The sequence below is a fragment of the Propithecus coquereli genome, unplaced genomic scaffold (assembly GCF_000956105.1).
Source record: "Propithecus coquereli isolate 6110/MARCELLA unplaced genomic scaffold, Pcoq_1.0 Scaffold30, whole genome shotgun sequence".
NCBI lineage: Eukaryota > Metazoa > Chordata > Mammalia > Primates > Indriidae > Propithecus > Propithecus coquereli.
The window spans coordinates 4,614,751-4,640,720 of NW_012148619.1; the positions used below are offsets into that span (position 1 = coordinate 4,614,751).

At 44.7% G+C, this 25,970-nt stretch overlaps 1 protein-coding gene across 4 annotated transcripts in view; it reads left to right on the top strand.

Moving 5' to 3' along the window:
- Positions 1–21,978, top strand: part of WT1 (Wilms tumor 1) — a 56,264-nt gene extending 34,286 nt beyond the window's left edge. For 2 of the 4 annotated variants that reach the window (XM_012649583.1, XM_012649586.1), the window contains 5 exons: positions 11,561–11,657; positions 14,239–14,389; positions 17,304–17,393; positions 18,014–18,106; positions 20,578–21,978. In XM_012649583.1, the coding sequence (XP_012505037.1) occupies positions 11,561–11,657; positions 14,239–14,389; positions 17,304–17,393; positions 18,014–18,106; positions 20,578–20,699 (553 nt within the window). In that variant the 3' untranslated portion in view covers positions 20,700–21,978. The remainder of the gene's footprint in view (positions 1–11,560; positions 11,658–14,238; positions 14,390–17,303; positions 17,394–18,013; positions 18,107–20,577) is intronic. The other 2 variants (XM_012649584.1, XM_012649585.1) reach the window with 1 other exon arrangement.
- The last annotated feature ends 3,992 nt before the right edge of the window (positions 21,979–25,970 follow it).

Sequence of the window (25,970 nt, forward strand, 5' to 3'; positions counted from 1 at the left end):
GCCACCATGCCTGGCTAATTTTTAAATTTTTTGTAGAGACTGGGTGTCACTGTTGCCCAGGCTTAGACTGTTTTCTTTGCTGTAATTTTTTAGTCTGTTTAAATACCTGATAGGAAAGTTCCCCCCAGCAGTGTACGTACTTCTTTCTCAAAATATTTCTGGCGATTATCTCTTGTTTATTCTTCAAGATAACTTAATTTTGTTAATTTCAAAGAAATTCTTTACCAGTATTGGTTCATTAATTGTGACAAATGTACCATACTAACATGAGATGTTAATAATAGAGGAAACTGCGTTTGGAGTATATGAGAATTCTATGTATTATCTTAGAAATTTTTCTGTAAAAATAATATCATTCTAAAAAAAGAAATACGTGTTTTAAAAAGTCTTAATGGGAATTTTGGATGGATTGCATCAAATTTAAAAGTTAATTTTGGAGAAGAAAAATTTCTTTGAATCATTTCTTCAAGAACATGACATTTCCCAACATTTTTGCAAGTCTTGTTCTATGTCAGATTTAGAATTTTCTCCTTTTTAAGACTTCACCTGTAATACTCTGGCCTCAAAATCCTTCTGAGAATGAGTGTGATTCCTTTGAATTTATTACAAGGTTTTTTTCTCTGTTCACCTTGAATTACTTGTGTTAATAATGGTCAGTTTGGAGGGTGGGCCCTGAGAAAGTAATGGATATGCAACGTATTCCTCACATCTCCAAGCTTCCATTTCACATGGAGAAGCAGGAGAGATCTTAGTCTTAGAGCCCTGTGCTTAATCCTGGGGTTTTATGGAGGAACATTTTATGTAATTTAGCATGTTGAGTAAACTTTCTCAGATTCGAGAGTGTGTGAGCAACCTGGATGGGATCCTTTGAGAACCCAGGCTGAAAAGATTCTGCTCCATCTTTCTGGTGTGAGATGCAGAGTTTGTCTGTCATGCAGATTTGAGACACCCATTCTTGGAGTAGAGCCAGGAGCAGTCTCCTGCCATGGAGCCCAAGCATTGAGAATATAGAACCCGGTGAGTTAGATGGAATTGGGATTCTGAGGAACTAGCACCCTAATACCAGAGACATGCAAGGGAAGACTCAGATTATTTTTGCATGGTCTAACAATGTGGTCTCTGAGTACAGGAGCTCCAAGGTTTGTGTGTTGAAGTAGGAAGGAGAGTCATACCTAAAAACGCTCTTCCAAGCAGTAGGGGGCAGGAAATACTGTGGGTTTTTTGGACTGTGTTCCCTCCCACTGTTGTGGGAAACTGTATTTAAGAGTATCTCTCAGCTCTGCTCTGAGTGTGAAATAAGATGAAAAAGGTCAGTTGAGGGAGGTTTGTGTACCACTTTAAGTGGTGAGGAAAGCTTGATGGCTCATAAGGGCTGATTTGTACCAACATTGTTGTCAGGCTGTCAGCCACTAAGTCTCTGTCCCCTGTCGAATTATGGCTGAGAACTAGGCTGCATGGACAGTGAAGACATATGAGCCATGACTATAGAGAAACTTTCAGAAGAGGAATACAAACAAGGTTTTAGTAGTAGTAGTATGGTTGGAATAAGTGGGCATCCTCCAAAAGGTATACTTTGCAGGGATCAGTGCTCATCCATGGATGTCATGTTCTGATATATCTGTTGAAAATAAATCCAGTTACCTTTAGATAACTTGTTAGATTGTGTGTTCATTGGGAATTTTTCTATAACAGGTGGTAGAACCCCAGTTGTAATTGGCATAAGTCAAACAGGGAATTTACCGGGTTATTGTATTGTATTTTAAAGCCCCGTGTCTGGATTCAGGGACTCAGACAGTGTCTCTAGAACACTGTTTCATTGTCTCTTTGCTCTCCTCTGTGCTGGCTGCTTTCTCAGGGAGGCTCTCTCTATTACGGCAAAAAGAGCTCTGGTTTTTGGCACCTTTAGCCTCACAAGGAGAATGCCTCTTCCCTGATTCTTCTCCAGCAAAAGACCTGGGGAAGGTTTGATGGGCCTAGATCTGGTCATGTGACTGGAGAATGCAGTGGTCTGATTGGCCAGGGCTTAGTCGCCCTGGAGCCTGAGATCGGGATTACAGGGGGTGGTTCCCTGGAAGGAAAAGAGGGCTGTTACCAGGGGAAGGTGGGATGTATGTAGGGTGGGCAAACCAAGAGATAATGCAACAGAGCTTTTAAAAAGAATTAGTGAAAGTGGGTAAGATTCCTCTTCCCCTCCAGAGAGGATGTGGAGCTGAATGCCATAGGGATGTATGACACATGGATAGAAAGTAAATGAAGGTGGAGGGCTGTCTGCTTTCTAAGGCTCATGGGGAAAAAATTCATTAGAAAGTGTAATAGGCTGGGCGCGGTGGCTCATGCCTGTAATCCTAGCTCTCTGGGAGGCTGAGGCGGGGGGATCGCTTGAGGTCAGGAGTTCGAGACCAGCCTGAGCAAGAGTGAGACCCTGTCTCTACTAAAAATAGAAAAATTAGCTGGGTGCAGTGGCATGTGCCTGTAGTCCCAGCTACTTGGGTGGCTGAGGCAGGAGGATCACTTGAGCCCAGGAGTTTGAGGTTGCAGTGAGATATGATTATGCCACTGCACTGCAGCCTGGGCGACAGAGCAAGACTGTCTCAAAAAAAAAAAAAAGTATAATAATTTAGAACTGTCACCATATGCAGTTTTTAATGAAAAGTGACTAAAAATATATTGTATTTGTTAAAAAGTAAAAAATGCATCTTTTTCTTAAGGTTTAAACTGAAATGAAACACCTTGGGGCAGGAGGAAGGTAAATTGCCCAAATTAAAAAAAAAACAACTGACTTTTGACTTTTTTCTCTAGACAGTTTTTGAGGAAATTTTAAATATGTGAATTATCAGAAAACAGACATTACTTGTGTGCATGAATGTGTGTGTTTTAAACTTAATCAAATTTAACTTGGTTGTTTTCTTTTTGGATTTTACTTTCTGTACTGGATTAATAAAAGAATCTTCATCTTTCTCCCTTTCCCTGTATTTACCAAGAAGCAGAATAATCCTTTGGTTTTTTAATGTATCCATCAATTTGTTAATAGTCCCACTGTAAAAGCTATATTCTATTACACAAAGAGAAGAGAATGGCTAGATGGCATTGCTGATAGTATTTGTGCATAATTATGAATCTTATTTAAATGTTGCCCTCAGTTTGTCACACTCAGGCAAAGAGAAAAATAATATTCATGTTGATCTAGAGGGACCTGTGCCAGGTTGCCCCCAGCTCTCGATGTGGATAATCCAGTCTCTATTCATTCCCCAAGTAATATTTTTATACGTGGATATGAAAGTGAGTTTTCAAATTACTCTGTCTACAGGGAAATTGGATTTTCATTCAGTAAAGCTTTAAACTCAAGCATTCTGATGTAACCACTAACACTCCCTAGGGGATGTTCCTGGATCTTTTGGCTCTAAATCCTTTAGGGCTGCTTAGTTCAAATCCAACTATCTCTGGTTCACCCAAGAGCATGGTAAGTGTGGTATTTGCACAGAGGTTTGTTGTTTTGTTGGTTTTTGTTTTATTTTGCTGATGTGCTCTCAAGTCTCTTTTATACTGTAACAGTTCTCCCTTCCTTTTTTTTTTTTTCTCAGACTATTTGTTAGTTGAATATAGCAAATCAATGGTCTGGTAGAATGTCCCACAATCTGGATTTGGCAGATTGCTTCCTCTTATAGTCTTTTAAATTTGAGACTCTCTCTGCTGTATTCCCTGTAAACGAGTAGTTAGATCTAGAGGCTTGATTAGATTTAGGTTTCTGTCTTTTTTTCTTTAGGCAAATATAATTGATAAGTGGTGCTGTGTTCAGCTTCATCTCTTGTGTTTTAACTTCAAGGAAACACACTTTCTTAACACGGTTCCTTCCTTCTTTTACCTCAGAAAGTGGCACACTAAACAAGGGGGTGATGGTTCTCAGGCTTGCAGCAAAGTTTAGTGTCAACATCAAAAGGAATCGGGCATTGGAGCATCTCATATATAAGCCCTGAGTATCAAGGATGGAGACAGAAGAGGGGTTGATGGGTAAATTCCATGTTTTGGATACAGAAGAGTTTGGCGTTTTCCCAGGTGCTTTCTTTCAATCTGATGAACTCTGCAGAGGGGAGAAGACAGAGATGAAGATGGGGGAAGCCCACCTGGCCAATAACTAGAGGTGGGAGAGAGAAATCACAGGCCAAAGTTCTCTTTTTTGAATATTCATATTAATGCTAATTGCCTTCAAAAGGCTCTTTCTCCTTTCTTTTCTTTCTTTCTTTCTTTTTTTTTTTTACCTCTCGTTGATAAGGGATTTTGGGGCAGCTCTGGTTTTCCTCATCTGTAAAACCTCAATTCCTTTTTATTAATCTTCATGTGCCTGTGGAATATCAAAATTAATCATTTCTAAAGAAGTTACTCTTTCAAACGTTACATCTTTTCTGGGCCAGAACTCAACGTACATGTTTTTAGTGTCAAGAGGGCTCATAATTTGTGTTAGATGAAGGACTTTTTCTCTTTTTGCGAACTTCCCAAGGACACGTGTTTATGCATTTTAAAGCTGTCTAGGAAAAGCAAACTTTCTCAGGATACACTTTTATGCATTTGAAAGATACTGAGGACAGTGTACAGTCCAGGCCACTGCCAGAAATGCAGTCACAAGGTGCGTGCTCTGCTGCTGCTGCTTCAGCTTAGTTTATTTTTCCAGTTAGGCAGGGAGAAATTTTTCTCTTTTGGTAAAGATCGTGCACAGTTTGGACTGCTCTGTTACACATAAGCAGCCATGTCCATCAGTTAGCCCTGTGCTTTCTTTATACCAAAACAAACGTCGTACCTCCATGCAGACCCCGAAGAAAGCTGAAGAAGGAGTATTTTGAACTTGCCCTTCCTCATTGCCTCCGCTCTCTTAATCCTCCCCCTCTATCTCTAGTTCATTTTTTAAACCTTCAACATGCCAAATCTCATTCATACCCCTGGAGAAAAGAGCTGGGAATCGTTCAAGTGTTATGACGGCAGTAGAAGTGAACTTGTAGGATGGGTTACACCACCAGAATTGTCCAGTTCATTTTGAAGTAAGAAGAACAGCCCTGACCTGGACTCAAACTCCAACTCTACCACTTGCCATCTGTCTGACTTTGGGAAGATAACTCAATCTCTGCTTAAACCGCAGTATTCTTTGCAGTGAAGAGGGGATAGTGCCATGTAGGCATCAGTTACCATTTATTGAGTGCATACCACGTACCAAGCATTGGACTTTACTTACTGAGCTCATTCGATCCTTCAACAGTCTGATCGGTGGGAGGGGCTTTTACTTTCATTTTACATGAAGCTGAGGCCAGGGATGCTAAGTCATTTGTCTAAGGTGATGTAGCTTAAGGACTCCTAGGGTTCTGCTAAGGATTGAAAATAGAAATTTTATCGATCTCAATCACCAGGCTCGTGAGAAGAATACAATAAATACTTTTTGTGGTTGTTAGGCACCAATTGTGCATAATCATAGACCTCTTGAATATGTTGTTGGGATAAGGTTATGGAGAGATACTTAACTTTTGTTCCCCACATAGTTTACCTCTTTGATTTTCAAACAAATCTGTAAAACAAGTTATTAGCTTCATTTTACAGATGATCATTCTTGGATGCAGAGAGGATTAGGTGATTTGTCCATGACCACAGAGAAAATAAATAGAAGTGGGCCTGGGATGCAGGTCTTCAGATGCAGAATCATTGCTCTTTCAGACTAATTTGGAGCTGAAGGATCCAGATTAATATAGCTCTTTGAAGTGCACCTTCCAGAAACCGGATAAATCTGGTTTCTTTGGTATGGTAGGCTGAATAATGATCCCCGGCGATATCCAGGTCCTGATTCCTGGAACCCGTGAGTGTTCTCTTATATAGCAGAAGGGACTTTGCAGATGTGATTAAGTTAAGGATCTTGAGATGGGAAGGTTAACCTGGATTATGCAGGTGGAGCCTAAACATAGTAACAAGTGTCCTTGCAAGGGGAAGACAGAGGGAGATTTTGACTACAGAGGAGTAGAAGGAGATGTGACAAAGGAACCAAGAGATCGGAGTAATGTGAAGAAGGGGCCAAGGAGAGAGTGGGCAAGTTCCAGAAACTGAAAAAAGTCAGGAAAGGCATTCTGCCCTCAGAGCCTCCAGAAAACAGCCCTGCTGACACCTTGATACCTGGTGAGGGTGGTTTTTAGACTTCTGATCTCCAGAATTGTAAGAGAATAAATATGTGTGTTGTTCTAAGCTGCCAAATTTGTGGTAATTTGTTATAGCAGTTAATAGGAAACTAATATACTTGAACTACTGGTACAGCAAGTACGATTTTCTGTCTAGAACCTCAATGCCTAAGGCCAGTGAAATTTACATGCAAACCATTGAAACCTGTAGATTAAAACTTCTTCTAGATTGTGGTCTATAGCGCTGGCCATTCTAGCTGTATAACCATAATATGCTTTCAAGTTTTCAAGGGTTTAGAAGATTCTGTATCCAGTTTTCTAATACCTAGGCATATCTCCATCTCCACTTTGTTACCATATGGGAGGAGATAGTGGAATCAAGATGGAATTTTCCAGTTTACAGCTTAAACTTCACTGTTCGGCCTTGAAATGCAGAAGTTGGCGGCCCTTAGGCTAGATGTATATTTAATTTGATCTGACAGTGCTTTTTTAAAATTTCAGTTATTTGCAAGAATTCACAACTCAGGTGATCTCAGAAAGATCCAGATTTCCGACTTTTCTTGCAGAGTGGAAAGATGTGGCAACACTGGGTTCATATTATTGACAGTAGTTGGCTGGCAGAGCTGGGTCGTGGCTGCCTCTGTGGCAGAGGGTGGTGTGGCCAGGGTGGTGGTCCTTGCCACTTCAGTGCCATCTTATGCCTCTTCGTGGCCTTCTTCATTTATTTCTCTCACTTACTTGGCCCCTGTAGGGGTTCTTTTTTTTTTTTTAAATAGATAAGAACCAAATCCATATTCTGACCAGTTTAGCAAACACATAAAATAACTGCCTCCTTAGCCAATAATCTAGAAATGCATGAAGAATAAGAGAGGTGACAGAAGAGTTAAGACAGGTAAATGTCTTAGCTTTCAAGTAGGAAAAAAAACAGTGGATTCTGGAAACTTCAGAGCAGTGAGGTTAGCATGAGTTCTTGTGAAAGTTATTAAGCAGATCTTTGGGAACATGCAGGGGAAAAAAACCAAGGATCGTTAGGAACCAGGATTGGTTAGCCATGTACAAGATGTGCCCCAAATCCATTTCTTTTTGTGGTAGAATTAACAGTCCAATAGTGGAACTTTACTAATAGAGTGGATCTTTATTGCAAAAAGATATTAGGTAGTTACTTTTTATGTCCTTGTGGACAAGATAGGGAATAAGGGGCTAAATACTTACATGGATGATTTGTGCCTAGTTGAACAGTAAAACCAAAGGAAATGTCTAAAGTGTCTTTGTCAAACTGGCCAGTGGTTTCTCGCACAGTGGCCTCTGTGGTAGGACAGGAGAAGCAATCACCTCTCCCTGAGCCTCCTGTCTCATATGTTTACATGCCGGTACCAGACCCACCAGCTCTCTCCCCCACCTGGAACCACAGCCGCCCTCATTACACCTCATCGTAAATTCCTGTGAACTCCCTGATTATCTTGGCCAAGGAGTCATCAAATCCCTTTTCCCTGACATTCAGCTGAATCAAGTATCATATCTTTCAAAAGGAAGTTTACTAGGCAACAAAACAGAAAAATATGAAACTTTTTTATAAAGCACTGGTTTCTTATCCTAAGAAAGCCCAGCCTTACCCAGGCTTGGATCATGTGCCCTGCTGTGCATGGTGCCAGGTTTCTTTTACGTTCCTTCTCTTTATCTGGGTTGGAAGGTAGATGAAGCCATTGCATGCATTTCTACCCTAAGGGAGGTTTGGATTTCTCAGTTACTTGGCCTGGTGGCATTCATACTCTGCTCCAGAACCTGCTTTCTGGTGTCAGCTCCGTGAATGATAACACCCTCTGTGTCTGGCTTGTGATGATTTTTTACCATACAGCCATCCAGCAGGGATCTATGGTTTTTTTATGTGGAATGTGCATCTTTTTTTTGAGACAGAGTCTTGCTCTGTTGCCCCAGGTAGAGTGCAGTGGCATCATTGTAGCTCACTGCAGCCTCCAACTCCTAGACTCAAGTGATCCTCCTGCTTCAGCCTCCTGAGTTGCTGGGACTACAGGTGTGCACAACAGCACCCGGCTAATTTTTGTATTTTTGGTAGAAATGGGGATCTCAGTCTTCCTCAGTCTGGTCTCCGACTCCTGAGCTCAAGCAATCTTCCTGTCTCAGTCTCTCAGAGAGCTAGGATTATGGGCGTGCCCGGCCTGGAATGTGCATCTCTGAACTTAGAAATCTCTTCACTCTGCTGGTAGCTCCTTGCCATTCTTGGAAGGCCTTCTGGCTCCAAATCTCTAGGAGTTCTACCCTCATTCCCATCTGGTCCATCCCCAGCATGGTCACTGGATATTGTTAAGGATGGTTCTCTCTTGGGGTAAAGCTCAGCCTCGCTTGACCATTTATGCTAGCAGTGGGTCTTAACAGTGGCTGTCGTCCCAATGACAGCCTCCATCTTCCTGAGCTGTTCTGTCTCAGGTTAACTCCTGCTAGTAACTTATTCTCTGGTGGACTAGACCCATCTAAGTGGCTTAATTCTCTATGATGTCTTCCCTCAGGTTGTGCCACAAGGAGACCTTCTAGAATCCTATCAATTCCTGAATACTATGGAAAAATATTTTATATACATTGTAAATATAATAGGACATAGCAACAGCAAGGAAGATCATTTCTTCTCATGCAGAAATAGAAAAGGCGTTTTTTAAACGTTGAGATGACATGGAACGGAAAGCAAATGTATTGGGAGCTGAATCCAGAGTCAAAAATATTTCAGCAGTTGGGGATAACTTGCTGAAAGAAATAGAATGGAATTTGAAGAATAAATGTATAGTCCTGAATTCCAGTTTAAAACAATCATGTATTCAAGCTCAGGGTTGAAGATACCTGCCTTAGTTCATGCCAGCAGGTAGGGATGGGGTTAGGGTTTTAATCGAATTTTATTTGACTGGGGAATGTCATTGTGACCTGAGTTCAAAGGAGTTATTTGCTCCCAGGTGTGTTAATAGCAGTCCTCTGTCCACACTGAGCAGGGGGCCCCAAGCCCTCTGCCCCAGGATAGTGTGCTGGCAGCCCGTAGGCCAAATGCATCATATTGTGTTTGACTAGCGTATTGATTTTGAAAAATTTGAGATGCAATCCCTTTGGGTGAGGCATGCTCTCTCCAGTCTTCAACATCTATGGGACTTTCCTGATTCTAGAGGCTTTGGTGTTTGTGGATGGTTCTCCTTCCCCACCCTGCACAGAAACACACTTCCGAATCACTGGATCCATCTATGCTGACACTTCGAGAAGGACTTAACAAAGGGAAGAGGATCAAAAAAAGGATACTGGGGTGTTAAAGGGATCAAGGCGCCAGTTCACATGGTGACAGTTGAGGGAATCACAGCTCTGTAGCGTGGAGAGCTATCTTAAATACCTTCATCAGCTCTCACTTTCCCACTGTCTCTACAGTATGATTGTAAGGAAGGCAGGCACAGCCTCTTTTTTCTGGCAAACACATTCTAAGGGTCAGAAAGGCAGATGCTTTCTGGTTTTGGCGTTTCTCTTCCAATTTTTGAGTGTTTGGGTTAGCTCTTCAAGACATTTCCCCTCCCCCTCAGATATGCTAAAAATTACTTGAAGGATGTAGAGACAAGGTGTGGTAGGTTAGGGGGAGCAAAACTTCCACCCATCTCCCCAAAGTATGCAGAGCAGACAGGCAATTCTTTCTGAATTGCTTGCAGCCAGAACTAAATATGAAACCCCACAGCTGCTGTGGCCCCGGGGGTGTGGACATTTCGGTCATCCTGGCAGACACTCTTCCCTTCCAGGAACTTTCTCCTGGGGTGAGTGAGCGTTGAGTCAGCCCCAGGCCTTCCCCACACGCTGTCAGATGGAGTGGGCTGAGCCGTCAGCTTACTTGCCTCCCTGCCTGGGCCCCAGAACCAACCACTAGAGTAACAGGCAGAGAATGGAGTTCTCAGCCCTGACAGCCAGTTAATCTCATCTGGAGGCTTTAAAAAATGCTGATGCAGGGACCCCACCCTCCAGAGGTAATTTTTAAAAAGCAGCTTTATAGATTTCACAGACCATATGGGTCACCCACGTAGAGTATACAATCCAGTAGTTTTTAGTATATTATTCATAGTTGTGTGACCATTACCACTATTTTCGGCAGTCACTCTCCATGTCCTCCAACTCCCCTACTCCTAGGCAGCCAACCACTAATATTCTTTTTGTCCCTGTAAATTCACCTATTCTGGATACTTCATATAAATGGGATCATGCAATATGTGGTCTTTTGTGAATGGCTTCTTTCACTTAGTATCATGTTTTCTAGGTTGCATGAATCAGTCCTTCATTCCTTTTTATTGCCAAATAATATTCCATTGTGTGAAGGTAGTGTATTTTATTTATCCATTCATCAGCTGATAGACATTTGGGTTGATTCTACTTTTTGGCTCTTATGAATCATTCTGCTAAACAACAATGTATACAAGTGCTTGTGTGCACATCTGTTTTTATTTCTCTTGGGAATATACCTAGGAAGTGGGATTTCTGGGTCACATGGTGGCTTTATGTCTAACCTTTTGAGGAACTGCCAGACATTTTCCAAAGCAGCTGCACCATTTTGCAGAGATATTTCGTAGAAACTCCCCGTGGTGACTCTAGATGTGATTCTGATGTGCTGCCAGTGTGGACGAGAATCTTCGCTCTGCTCAACTAGGAGTGAAATAACTGCAGAGCAGATACCAGCATTGTACCTAAAGGCAAGAACATCCACCCCTTCCAGACTGTCCTGTCCAACGTTCCACATCTTTCAAGCTCTCACTAATATTCCAAGGTTAACCCGAGCACCGACTAGGGGACTAGTCAGTCTAATGTTGGAGGAATATTATCCAGTGCTCACCTGTGGCACAGGGTGGCTACAAAGAGTTCAGTTCATCTGGGAAACTGATCTCTACGTTAAGCCAAGTGGGACCATAGACGTGTAATCCCTACTTCTGAGGACGTGACATCTCTTCTTGTAAGTGTCATCACTTTTTTGGTGCTATCTGGTAAAAACTGAGTCATGAGGTGCTGACAAAAATCCAGTGCACTTAACATGAAACTTGAGGCATTCTGCTCATTCCTGAGATATTTGCAGCTGTCCACTCTGCCATTCAGATAGCGAACAACTTGCTGGGGTGAAGTCCTGCCACTGCGGCTTTTCCTGGCTTGTCTGAGTGAGGCGTAGACCCAGCCGGTGCGCCTGCAAGAGTCTCAGGGAGAGAGAGGGCCGCACGGAGGTGACCTGAGGACTGAGCCGCGTCACCCTCCTCAGAGTAGCTCCATGGAGGGAGGCAAAAGCCAACTATTTTTGTCCTGTGAGCTTTAAAAAAACCATTCCCTCCTGACTGCAGATGAGCATTTCCAAATGGCGGCTGGGAACCAACCTGAGACTTGTTCTCCCTTCTTTGTGTTCGTAGCCACGGCACAGGGTACGAGAGCGACAACCACACAACACCCATCCTTTGCGGCGCCCAGTACCGGATACACACCCACGGCGTCTTCAGAGGCATTCAGGTGAGTACTCGGAGGTGCCCCAGCTAGAAGCGGGCCTCACTGCCTCTTTTCCTGGTCCAGGACCTCGCTGGGGGACCTTTGGCCCCGGCAAGTCTGTTCTTAATTAATTATAATCTCTTTTGACACCAGGACCCCTCCTCTCCCACTGGGTAGGATAAGTCAGCTTCCTCCCTCCCAGAGATGCCGCTTCCCGGCTGCAGAATCCTGCCATTTCCTCCTTGACTGCTCAACTTGCCTTCTCTAGGGTGGGCTGCGTGCATGTGTAGTTCTTGTATTTGGGCTAATTGGGCTTGAATTAACCTCCTGGACCCTTGACTTCTAAGATTTGGCCTGCATCATAAAGCACTCAAAGGTAGACTCTGCCATGCCAAGGGTTGATAATAATAACAATACTAACTCTGCCACCTATGGCTGGGCATTTTCTACATGCCAGACATTGTGCTAAGTTTTATATGCAGACTTTTAAAAAAAAATGGACTTTAGATTTTAGAGAAGTTTTAGGTTTGTAGAAGAACTGCACAAAAAGTACAGAGTTCCCATACCCCCCCACCCCTGACATAGTTTCCTGTTATTAGTGTTTTGCGTTGGTGTGGTACATTTGTTACAATCGATGAGCCAATGTTGATATGTTATTGTTAACTAAAGTCCAAAGTTTGGGGGTCACTTCTTGTGTTTTCCTGTGGGTTTTGAAAAATGTATAATGCCATGTATCTATTATTATAGTTTCACCCAGAATTGTTTCACTGCCCTGAAATTGCCCTGTACTCCACCTATTCGTCCCTTCCCCCCTCCTCTTCCCCTCAACACCCCTGATCTTTTTTCAGAACGTCATGTAGTTGGAATCACGCTCTATGTAGCCTTTTCAGACTGACTTCTTTCACTTAGCACTATGCATTTAAGGTTTCTACATGTCCAAATGCAGCCCATTTCCCTTCATTTCATCCTGTGTACACCCTTATGGGGTAGGTACTGCTGTTGATATTATCTCCATTTGATGGATTGGGAAACTGAAGCCCAGAGAAGGGGAAGGAGTAATTTGTTTAAAATCACATAGCTAGTAAGTGGTGGACCTGAGACTTACAACACAGGTCTTGTCTGACTCCAGAACCCCTGTTTTTAACCACCGTGTCGTACTGCTCTCAGGGAGGCAGAGGGCTGGGGGAGCGGGGAGTCTCTGAGGAGAGTGAAGAAAGTAAAGAAGAAAGGTAAAAGTTGCAGGGAATTCATTAAATACCCCCTTCGGTCTACTACCTCCGCAGAGCCTCTTTTGGGTGGTCAGAACCACACGCAGTTACCAAGGGTTTGCATTTGTGACTTATAAACGGGACTCCATGGCTGGCTGCGCCGTGAGTAATAGCTGTGATACTGGCACCAGCGTAGTCAGTGCCCTAGAAATAAGTTGTGTGTGGACCAGGCCCCGTGTGATATGTGGGGCAGGCAGCTCTGAGATGTTCTGATTGATGTTTCCAGAAGTGTCAAAGTGTCATAGAACAGTGTGCTCCTCATCCCAAGCCTCCCAATGGTGAGAAATAAAGGCAAAGGTTGCAGAAATATGGAAATCTGACGAGGTTCAGGAGGAGTCATCAAATCTCTCCCCCAACAAATAACATCAGAATCCTTCACCAGGACCCTGACTGACATTAACAACTCAGTTTTATATCCTCTTCCTGTGTGCACTGCATGTAGGATAAATTAAGGGAAATGAAAAGTGATTCCTTTGCCTTCTTTTCCCCTAAGCCCAGTTTGACAGACCCACTGCCATGGCCTCTGATAAACTCCAACTCAGACAGGTGTTGATTATACAAAACAGCTGGCTTGACATTTACTTTTATGCCACCATTTGCCCTGAGACAGTATGGCCTATCAACACCAGCCTTGTATGTCACTACAGCACTTTTTCTTCCAGAAAAGAAAGTGACCTCTCAGTGCAAGGCAGTATGAATAGGGACTAGAGCATAAGCATGGGCAGAGGTTGTACTGGCTACACCACGGGCTTCTGGTGAGGTTGGCTTCCCTTCACAGAGAGGACCCCCAAATGAAGGAGGAGCTGCTTCTTCCTTGTCATTTACTTACACATGGAAGGTCTGGTCAGTTTGGGGCTTGTGCAGTATCCCACGTTTTGCTCTAATAAGGACTTCCCCACCCATTGCAAATTGGACCCAGGGTCATGTCGTTATATCTTCCAGTGGAAGGGAATAGATAGACTCTGGGAGTTTGGACTTCCAGACCTCACTACCTCAAATGGAGAAGCTGAGAGGCAAGATGGATTGGGAGCTCTTCCACTCACCATCATTTCTTTTCCAGAGGCCCTGGGTCAGCGACTTCAAATAGACTCCATTTCAAGTACCAGTTCTGGTTGATCAGTAGTGATGATGTGAGAGCATGGCATTGTAGAATGTCCTGATCTAGCATCCATTAGTGATGTCTGCCATGGGCATCTGGGGTGTGGATGGGAGTGATTTTAGGTCTGTACCTGCCATCCGTTCTTTGGGTATATGCCAATGCTCACTTTCCCTCAGGACCAGCATGAATGTTCACATGTGGCTTAAAGCCTCTAATTCCTCTTGCACTCTGCCTGCAGGACGTGCGGCGCGTACCTGGAGTAGCGCCAACTCTTGTCCGGTCGGCATCTGAGACCAGTGAGAAACGCCCCTTCATGTGTGCTTACCCAGGCTGCAATAAGAGATATTTCAAGCTGTCCCACTTACAGATGCACAGCAGGAAGCACACTGGTAAGTGTGTCCACTGCCCTGCTGTGGGCAAGGATGGTTTAAGCACTCCTTCTCCGGGCTCTCAGGTTGCTAAGGACACTGGTGATTTCTGGGATGGAAAGAAGGCCCTGCCATGAAAGGTCTGGCTGGGGTGGTGGAAGACAGCTGCAGGGCCGTTTTGCATCCTGATTGTTCATCCTTCATTAAAGAGGTCAGTAAATCGTCTTCAGGAAGGGCAGAGCAGATTGGTAGAAAGAGAATGCTACAGAATTAGAGACCTGTGTTTGAATCATGTAACCATTAGAAATACTATTAGTACTTCTAAAGAGAGAGGAGCTAGCCCGGGAATATGGCAATCAGGTGGTTTTGAGAGGTTACTGAACAAGGTCATTGTCACACTCAAAAGAGATGATCCAGGGAAAAACTTAATTGCTTGGCTTAGTAATAACCAACAAGGCAGGAATGGGAAAATGGATTGTAGGTTTACTCTTTGTCATCATTGTTTTAAAAAAAAAAGAGAGATGATGATTTTTGAAAATATGTCAGTGAAACTGAATTTCCCCCCAGGTCAAGGACTCTGCTTCTGGGAAAGAGAGAATTTTGGCCCTGTCTGGTTGTTGGCCACCTGGCATGTGAACAGCCGTTTAACAAATGTCTGCTTTTGGCCGTGTGGGCACTAGGTGGGAGTGTGGCTGGATCTCCCCTACAGGGGAACAATTCCAGGCTTTCTCACAGAGGAGCTGGTGCTGTTCTTTCCATAACTGAAGGATAGCTTTATGGTTATGATCACTATTACGATTTTATTATCACTGCTGACTTTGCTGCTGGGAAGCTGGAGAAGAAAGTGAGGTCCATTCAGATCTCTTTAGGCCACTGGACTTTGCTGCTTCGTTGTGTCTGGAGGATGCAATTCTGGCGTCATGCCGAGTTTGCGCTCAGTGGACCACAGACTTTGAGGCTAAAGATGAGAGAACCAGTGGCGTGTTCTGTTTTTACATATTTTCTCACATGGGATCATTTGAAAAGTGTCTATCAAGGTTATAAGGAAAATGATAAAGTAAAATTGTGCCTGGAAAAATGCAGGGGAGCACATTGCAGGCAATACAGTTGTAGAAGCTTTGCAATGGGAAAGAGCACTTAGAACACAGTGCAGTTAGACAACTATGTGAAGGGAAGGCTGTGAACAGGACAGCCAAAGCCCAGACCCTCTGGAAGCTCTTCCTTGCAGCAGATGAGGAGGACAGGTTGGTATCTAGTAATCCTACATCCTCTACTTGAAAGAGTGCAATATTTTCTTACTTATTATAACCACACAGACTATTATACTTTTTACATGCCGGGCTCTCTATATGTATTATTTCATTTAATCCACACACAAAAAGCAATTACCAAGAGGGTAGGATATAGTGGAAGCAGGACTCAAACCCCTGCCTTTTAACTCCAAGTCACAGTCCCCCTACTCAAAGATGTCAAAGGTCTGTTTTGGTGTGAGGATATACGCAAATGAAAAGGGACTGAGAGAGTGTGTGATTGTGTACTAAATCAGAGACCAGAGGAGCTGAGGAGTTTGGGGGACATTGGTTTGAGCTCTGAGAAGGTTTCTTGGAGGAGGAAGGGCTTAAGTTAACCATCAGAGGCTGGAAATGCTAAGCAGAGAAAGTAAAGGATGGGCAGACACTCAAAGTCAGGGGAAAGAATCAGACTGAAGAGGGATGTTGTCTTCTCCAGGTTGCAGAAGTGAGGCGTAAGACACTGGGTGGGATATAAATATGAAGTTAAGAAAAGGGTCCTGCCTTCAGAGTTTTCCAGCCTGTGGAAGAATGTAGACCTGGACACGGCTCACCACATTAGATGAATGTTACAGAATGTTCTGGAATACATTCTGTAATGAAGGAAGGGCTTTAAATCTGAAGATGCAGCTTCCAAGCAGGCATTGCAGAGGAAGTGGCATTTGTGAGGGACATATGGTGGACTTTTTGGTTGGAGGTAGAGACGAAGGGCATTTTGTGTGAGTGGAGTGCAAGGAGGGCTTTGGGAAGAATGGTGAGCTCTGGGGTAAGATCTGGGAATATGGACCGATCAAGGGAAGTAGCAGGAGTTTTAAGGCTGGAAAGGTAACTGGGCTGTGCCCTGCAACAGCAAGACCCGACTGATCCTGGGACGGCTTGCTGTCTGTCCCAGAATGCCGGTGACTCGGGATTCTCCTAAGAAGGCGGGAAGGTCCACAGTTGCTCAGGACACTCATGGGGCTCAGAGCCTAGTATTTGGCCGAACTTCTTCTAGCGAGGATGGGGTGGGGCTTCTCCACTCTGCGGCAGGACGTTGTGTAATTTCTCTTGTGTAAAGGATACCGAAAACTATCTAAATGCTTTGGCTTCTGGTTTAACTTGAGTGCTCAGAACCATGGAGTCATTTATACTTGACTCCAGAATGAGAAATCAGTGGCAGACAACACCAAATCTTTGGGCCATAAAACACTTATTTTATGGGGTTGGCCTCAAGGCACAAAAATCCCAGAATCCTGCCTCAGACTCAGCCTAGGAGTTAAAGGTTTTGGTTTTTATTTGCCTAAATATGCCCTGATAATGTTTTTTGAGCATTTCCTCTGTGTGGGACACGGAGCTGAGCCCTTTACACGATGGTCTGGTCTGATCTGTCTGTATCCTTTGAAGCCGGCAGATTACTGGGCCCGTTTCACAATAAGGAAACGCTCCTCACCCAGCATTTTAAGTGCCGGAGCTGGATGTGACCCTGCAGTCAGACTTCGACACCCGAACCTTCGTTTATTCCTAAGTCACAGGACCAGCTACTCGAACAGGCATCGCTGAAGTGCCTTAGGCACTTCGGGGTCCCTTCGGTCCCAGTAGGAGAGGTGGCCTTTAATGAGATCCCCATTTCCAGTATCGTTTCAAATAGCGTATGTGTCTTCCCCAAGGTGAGAAACCATACCAGTGTGACTTCAAGGACTGTGAGCGAAGGTTTTCTCGTTCAGACCAGCTCAAAAGACACCAGAGGAGACACACAGGTTTGTAGGTTCACTTCTCATTGCTGGCAGTCACGTTCCCTTGGGGAAGGGTTGATTTCCTCATTCTCTTTGTTGTGGAATATGGATGAGAGGGTCAGACATGTGTTTGGTTTTTCCAATAATTTTTTCCTCTAATCTCTGGGAATTTTCCTTCTTTTTTAAAAAAAACAGAAAGAAAGGAAAGAAAAGGAAACATCCCACATTTCTCCTGCAAACCACAGAGCAATGTGATCCCACTAGCAACGGGCTGATGATACACTGACTATCGGCAAAGGCCAAGGGTGATGGAGGGCGGAATCCGATCTGTAGGGTGTGATTCACTTTTTCTGTCTCTGACACAGCTGAGACCTTCCAGCTGGTGAGAAGCTGGACTTCTGTGGTTAAGGAATGGTTGTTCCCAAGACAGAAGCAGGTCCTTGAAGCTCGCTGTGCAGGATCAGGTGGTTCCTGCTGGGCCTGGGGTGCTGGGGAAATCCGAGGGCGAGGCAGACGTTGGTGAGGCAGATGTTGCCGACGTGGCTGGAAATGCCGGGCTCTTCCAGCTGCCAGGAGCTAGCCTCGTGGGGCTCGCTGTGCCCCGCGTTATTAGGGCCGAGGCTAGACCTTCTCTGTCCGTTTAGGTGTGAAACCATTCCAGTGTAAAACTTGTCAGCGAAAGTTCTCCCGGTCCGACCACCTGAAGACCCACACCAGGACTCATACAGGTAAAACAAGTGCGTAAACTTTTCTTCACATTTATTTTTCATTATTTTTTTAAAACGACTGTTGAATGAAGTTGTCTGTGATGAGAGAGATTGGAGAAGTCTAGTGTAAAAGTTCCACGGTTTAGACTCAGTTGAGAGAAAGAACAGTGCATGGCCATCTCTAAATAATAAGTTATAACATTTTTGAAGGAGGGGAGGTGGGAAATACAGGAGAGGGAGGTGAAAAGAATGTCCTGAGTGTCCAGACCGAAAACTAAGAGATAAACGAGGTCCCTACCGTTTCCAATGTGTTACATCACATTCTTGTCACTCTGACGTGATAATCAACCTCACAAACAGCAGAAATTCTAGCATGGCCAACCGTTTATTCTTCTGAGAGCTCCTGTTTCAGCACACTATTTTCAGGAGAGCTGAGTCCTTGCTCTGCTGAAGCTTCATGCCCCAGGAGCAGTCTTGGTTTCTGCCAGACTTATATCAGACCTGGAGATCATTTCCTTCGTGCTCGTATAGAGGGGGCAACAGGACACAGATCTGGCCGCTGAAGGTTTTTGCTTTTCTGCAAGGCTGGTGTGACTCAGTGAAAACAGCACTGCCTTTGTTGCGTATTTTCTACCTTTGGAAGGAGAAAGGTTATCTCACTTAATCTTCACAACATCCTTGTAAGAAGAGTGAGGTAGGCATGCTTTATCTCCATTTTATTGCTGAGGAAACTGAGGCACGTAGTGATTAAATGACTTGTCTAAAGTCACAAAGGTAGTAAGCAGCAAAGCCAGCTCCATCTGCTCCCAGCTCACCTTGTCCCATTGCCTCCTGCACTGGAGAAGGAGCCTGGGTTCACTGAGCGCTCCAGGGAGGACAGAGCATCAAGAAGACAATCCAGGTCAGCAAGGCCGGGTACCACCGAGGACTGAGAGGAGAAAGGGCTGGGATTCGTCCATCAGGAGCTGGTCTTTGACAGTGCAGTTGGAGGTGGGGTGGGGAACAGGAGCCAGACCAGGAAGAGCAGAGGAGCTGTGAGTGGGAACTGAAGGAAAGGATGACATCACAAGACCCTGGGCAGTCCCAGATCTCAGCCCAAACAGGCCGCGCTTAAAGACAGAGCCAAGGCACCTGTGCCCCAGAGTTGGTGAGATGGGCATCTTGTGCTTTTGATGCTTTTGATGCCACTTCTTTGACTTAGTCCTGAGCTCACAGTTTGGTGGCAAAGAGTTATGGTCCCATGTACACCACCCCTCCATCCTTCCAAGTATGTGTGCAGTGACCTGTGTCACCAGCAGACTGTTGTTGAACGCTGTATTTGATTGGGCCCCAGTCTGACCTTGGAACAGCAACCCTCCTGGGACATTTCTCACTGTTTGTCCCAACCAGTAGTTCTCATAGGAAGCAAAGAGGGACCAGCAATATCCCAAGAAGAACCATCAGGTGGCACAGGGATTGGCTCCTGCGGCATTTTCTTTAGGATAAAGCCACAGCTGTATTTCCATTATGGCTATGCCGGGAGCTGTGATACAGGAAGGAGCACAGGCTTTAGAATTAGACAAATCTGGATTTGGGTCCTGCCTGGGTCTGCGCTTCCCAGATGTCCAACCTCATCTGTAGAGTGGGGGTGCTAATGCTTCCCTTATGGGGCTGTTGTAAGGAATACATGAAGCAATGCTTGTGTGTGTGTGTATGTGTGTGTGTGTGTGTATGTGTGTATGTGTGTACAAGGCTCAGAACAAGGCTTGGCATATTAAACATTGAATAAATGCTAATTACCGTCCCTAATGAGAATGAGGCTTGGAAAGAACTTCTGAGGTGCTCCTTAGATGGGGAAGCCTCAATCTTTCAGTAAGCTTGTTAAAAATCTCAGAACCATGCCTCAACTAGAATCTTCCGTATAACGGATTATGCTCTCAGTAACACTTTAGGATTAAAAAAAAAAAACATGCAAACTGGTATCAGTGATTTATTTAAAAATATTCAGCCCATCCAGAATGTCTACACAGATGGAGATGCTAAAGCCACAGTCACAGCTGTACTGCTAGACAGTGGTCACTCAGTAATGTCCAGGGTGATGATCCGGAGGCTCTTGCAGCCCAGTTAAGCCCAGTTCCCTACTTAGACAGCAGAGGTGAAAAATGTACACAGTTCACAAAACACTCCATCAGCAGAGGTTGGAACAAATATTTTTCCCCTTAATTAAATATGAATTGGCCAGACATTTCCACTAACTGGACTTAATTCCTTCTCTCCCATTTTCCAAGTCTTCTCACCTAAGATAATTTTGTAATTTTTCCAACATTTCAATTCTCAAAGCCCGCAGAGGTGCTGCCATTTCAAGGCTGCCTGAGAAATGAGCCCAGTTGATTCATTTAGGGAAAGAACTGTGGGGAATCCAGAGTGGATGCATTGTGGTGACGTAGCAAGGGCCTTTGCTAGTTGAACTTGTGCCCAGTCTCTCCGCTGCGAGTGTCCCTGACTGGCAATTGTGTCAACAGGTGAAAAGCCCTTCAGCTGTCGGTGGCCCAGTTGTCAGAAAAAGTTTGCCCGGTCAGATGAATTAGTCCGTCATCACAACATGCACCAGAGAAACATGACCAAACTCCAGCTGGCGCTTTGAGGGGTCTCACCCAGGGACAGCTCCGTGTCCCAGGCAGGACAGTGTGTGAACTGCTCTCAAATTCCTCGTCACTCACCTCTCTAAGAAGGAAACTGCAGTTGATCTTCTTCGTCCGACTTCCAAGACGAGATACCTATGCGACTGGATCCTACCAGGTTTGCCCTGAGAAGGTGGTCTCTGCTTTGCCGACTTGTAGTTGACTCACGGGCCCTGGAGAAGCGGCTAGCAGCACCCGGTTAGTTAAAAGCCCATTGTCATTTGGTCAGGATTTTCCACTGTAAGAAGAGCCGTTGTTGATAATCTCCCCTCACCCTCCCCTTCTCCTTTTATGCTCGTTTTCACTAGGAATGGAGTTATTGTACCATTTTCCATCATGGAATATTTATAGGCCAGGGCATGTGTATGTGTCTGCTAATGTAAACTTTGTCATGGTTTCCATTTACTAATAGCAACAGCAAGAAATAAATCAGAGGGCAAGGCATTGGGGGTGACTTGTGTCTAACATTCCGGAGGTCAGGCAGGCTGCTAACCTGGAAGGCAGGATGTAGTTCTACCAGGCAACTTTCAAAGCGCATGTGTTCACGCAGCTGAAAAAAGAATCTGAACTAACCAGTACCTCTGTATAGAAATCTAAAAGAACGTTACCATTTAGTGAATTTAATGTTAACATTAGCACAATGCTCTTAAGAAACTGTATTTGAAGATCTGAGATTTTATTTTTGTGTTTTTGACTTTTTCTGAGTTATAATCGGATGTGTCTTCAGAGATGTACATATCTCCTCACACAAAGGAAGTGGAATTCATTCTCATCATTTGGGGTGTCCTTAGAGTGTACAGACCACGCTGGTTATGTGGCTTCAAGTTGTAAAAATTAAAGTGACTTTAAAAGAAAATAGGGGCTGGTCCAGGATCTCCTGTGATAAGACTGTTCTTTAGTAACTTAAGTAACTTTGGGTCTACAAGTGTATGTGAAAAAAATGAGACTTACTAGTGTGAGGAAATCCATTGTTTTAAAGGTGGTTGGGTGTATGTGTGTGTGTGCGCGCTGTGTTTTGTTTTTCTAAGGGAGGGAGTTTATTATTTACTGTTGCTTGAAATTATTGTGTAAATATATGTATCTGACAATGATTTGCTCTTTGACAACAACTAAAATTAGGAAATGTATAAATGTTAGATGCATCACTGTTGGGGTGTTGATCTTACAAGGTATTGGTGATAACACTAAAAATGTAACCTTCATTTTCACTTTGCTCTCAATTAAAGTCTATTCAAAAGGAAAGTGGCAAGATTCCATCAGCTGTATTGTGTTTAAATCTCACGGCCATTTGAGTCTCTTTTAAACAGGCAAGAAGATGCCACTGACATTGATGGCTGAGCCCATCCAGGCAACGACCACAATTTATTTCTCTCTGTCAAACCTCAGGGTGGAATTATCTGTCCTAGAAGCAGCAGAAAAGGGCTGCCTCCTCCTTGTATTATAAAACGATTTCATGCTGTGGTCGGATGGGGTTTGTGGATAGTATTGTAGGAATTGTGCTTTAGGGTTTATTTATTTCTTTTGAGATAGGGTCTTGCTCTGCCATCCGGGCTAGAGTGCAGTGGCATCATCATAGCTCACTGCAACCTCAAACTCCTGGGCTTAAGTGATCTTCCTGCCTCAGCCTCTCAAGTAGCTAGGACTTTAGGTGCACACCACCATGCCTGGCTAATTTTTCCAACTTTTGTAGAGACGGGATCTTGCTATGTTGCTCAGGCTGGTCTTGAACTCCTCGTCCCAAGCCATCCTCCCACCTTGGTCTCCCAAAGTGCTAGGATTACAGGCGTGTAGGGTTTATTTTAATCGGGTTATCACTGCATCGCTTCTTATTTCAGATCAGCAAGAGAGAATAGAGAGATGCTAATGGTTGGTCTTTCTGAAAAGTTGACAGATACATCACTGCGATCAGAAGGGCATGGGCTGAACACCTAGTACAATTGAATTTACAACTGTAGTTGCCATAAATCAGCTCAGCAGGTTGAAAACTGCTTAGACTCTCTAGGGCAGCTGAGTGTGAAAGCAAAGATCTATATTATCTAAAAACTATAAACTTTCTTTCTGGTTCTGGTGTATGGTTTTTCAATTGTAAATAAGGAGATTAATTCAGTGCCGCCCCTCTCAGCTCTGTTATCGTGGAGCTTGCATGTACTCCAGGTTTCAGTTCTTTATTTTAAATATGTCTCAAGGAGACGGAAGCCCAGCCACAGAGACTCTTTTCTGCACTGAAGTGCAGCGCAAAGCTTGGGCAGCCTAAAAGTCAGGTCCGGAGGCCCTTCTTATTTTGCATCTGGCTCTTGCATCACTGTTAATTATAGCGAGTGTGGTGACTCATTTATATCAGCCGTTTTTATCTTTTCCTGCCAGAAGACAGCATTTCTCTGGAGAAGCTCAGGACAAGCATGGCAAACGTCAGCCAGTCGGGGAGAGCCAGTTTTCACAACAAAAGTACAGCCACATTGTCTCAGCCGCACGAGGAAGACCAGAGATTCTCAGACAACCCTAGCGATTCAGCTTGCAGTTAAGGTCATGGGCTTTGCAAAGCAGTCCAACCTGGGTTCAAATCCTAAGTCTCCAGTTTCCTTATCTGTGAAGTGGGGACAAGAATCCTGCCTCATAGGATCGTAGTGAAGATTAAATGAAAAAAACAACCTGTGTGAAAACAGAGCACATAGCAAAGGCTTATAAACATTATCTAGGAAATCACCCAAGAATGCACTTGCTAATTTCCGTTACCTCCCCCTTCTCCAGGCATCCTCTTGCAGTGTCTAGCCAACCTCACAGGTCAGCTCTGCAAAATGACAAAAAGTCCATTCTCCTATACCCCAAAGCAGAGTTAAGCGTTGCAGTAATTGGGCTTCTTGCCAGCCTTGCCACAGAGACCACACATGCTTGCTTTGTGTCTTCTGCGAAGCACCCATGAGCTTTGAGGGTATTTCTGAGACTCACGATGTTGACCTTCCATAGACTGTCAGGAGTCAGGTGGTGAAAGTAGGTCAGTGGCAGCTCCTCGTGGCCCAGGCTAGTGGCTGAGTTGGGTGCAAGAGTCAAAATATGCGTTTTTGCATCTTGCTTTACTCCAGTGCCTGGTTCAGTGTATGATTCAATAGTTTCAGTTCCCACACCCCCTGCCTCTTCCCAGACCAGTCCAGTCATCCCGAGTGCTCTCCTGTCTGAACTTTTTTTTTTTTTTTTGAGACAGAGTCTCACTATGTTGCCCGGGCTAGAATGAGTGCCGTGGCATCATCCTAGCTCACAGCAACCTCAAACTCCTGGGCTCAAGCGATCCTCCTGCCTCAGCCTCCCAAGTAGCTGGGACTACAGGCATGTGCCACCATGCCTGGCTAGTTTTTTCTATATATTTTTAGTTGTCCAATTAATTTCTTTCTATTTTTAGTAGAGACGGGGTCTCACTCTTGCTCGGGCTGGTCTTGAACCCCTGAGCTCAAACAATCCGCCCGCCTCGGCCTCCCAGAGTGCTAGGATTACAGGCGTGAGCCACCGCGCCCGGCCCTGTCTGAACTTTTGTAGTGTTCAGAGTACAGAACATTAAAAATGGTACCTTATATCAGCGTAGTATCTTTTTTGATCTTTAGGACAATCTTGTAACGTAGATGAGGAAAGTGTTGTCCCCACTTTACAGATGAGGAAATTGAGGCTCAGTGGAAGTAAGTGGCTGAGGCAGGACTGATTCTTGGTCTTCTGTATCCAAGTTTCCTGCCAAAACATGCTTGACGTAGACTTGAACCCTGCTCCATTGTTTCATATCTGGAGTCACATCTTCCCAGCTGGAGTGTGCACTCTTTGAGGGAAGATCTTCTCCCCCTCCTGTTATTTCCATCAGGGCTTCTCAACGTCAGTGTCCACAGACATCACCTGGGGAGTTTGCTGAAGTGTGGACTCGGGTTCACAAGTTCTGGGGCAGGGCCTTGAGAGTCATTTCTAACAAGCACCCGGCTGGGCTGTGGATGACACTTGTAGCAAGGACCTACAGGATGGGCTCAATACTTGCGGAGAGGTGACTGATGAGATTTGCATTTGACAATCCTGGGATGGCCCTGAACCCTGCTAGTCCTTCAGAGTGGCCCGTGAAGATGGCCCAGGGTCCTGCTGTGAGGGTCCGCATGACTGTGAGTCAGGACATTCATGCCGATTGCAGGCAGAATTGTGTGCACCAGCCCAGGTGAATTCATCCACGAGGGGATTCGTTTTTAAGCACAATTGGCCAGTCCTCTGCCAGTAACTTTCCACAAGCAGGGGAGCCTTCCCCAGGTAAGATCAGGTGTGGTGGATGCCCACACCTGTATATCCAGTCCTTGCACCTCACACGGTCACATGTCTCGGCAGTGGGCCCCTGCCTCCCTGACCCCCTGTTTTCCAGCATCCTTGAACTCAAAACGTATGGCTTTGGAAAGGATCTGTTCCCTATGAGTCAGCAGCCTCACTGGCCGGCAGGGTTTTCCCAGTTTTTGCTGCTACTAGGAGCCACTTGCTAAGCTCTCTAGGGTACCAAAGGGCTAAGGGAATGGCCCTTGGAGCCCTGTCCTCCCTGCAGGGTGTTTCTACCACTGATCTTGGACTAACAGATGTGTCCGGAAGAACTGTGTGTGCGCACATGTGTGTGTAGAAGAGTGGTTCTCGACTGGGCCAGACTTTGCTCTCCCCCAGGGGATATTTGGCAATGACTGGAGACATTTTGGATTGTCATGATGAGGGCCAGGATGCTCAAAAGCATCTGGGGCGTAGACCCCGGGGATGCTGCTAAACAAGCTACATACAGTGCACGGAACAGTCCTTCCCTCTCCTTGACCAGGGAATATACTGGCCCACAATGTCAGTAGTCCCTTGGTTGAGAGACCTTGGTGTAGAAGAGAGGGTTGCTTTCCCCAGAGAGAATTGTCACCAGGTCAGAGGGGAAATGGGGAGCATTCCTTGGCTGGTCTGAGAATTGCTGTCCAGTCCCTCCTTAATCCACCTTTCTGAGTTAACCGACTCGTGGAAGGCATTTTTCTGCAAAGCTGCAAAGCCGAAAGTGGCTTAGCAATTTCTCACAGGTGAATGCGTAAAAACCACAATAAGGAAAACCCCTCCCTAAGAAACTAGGGAGATCTGGACTCTTTTCATTCAGGTCTTTGCTTCTAGTGACTATTTATTTATCAAGTTATTGAAGTCTTTGCAATTATTTACTTGATAGAATCTTGCAAAAGTTAATCAATACACATACATTTTCATGATGA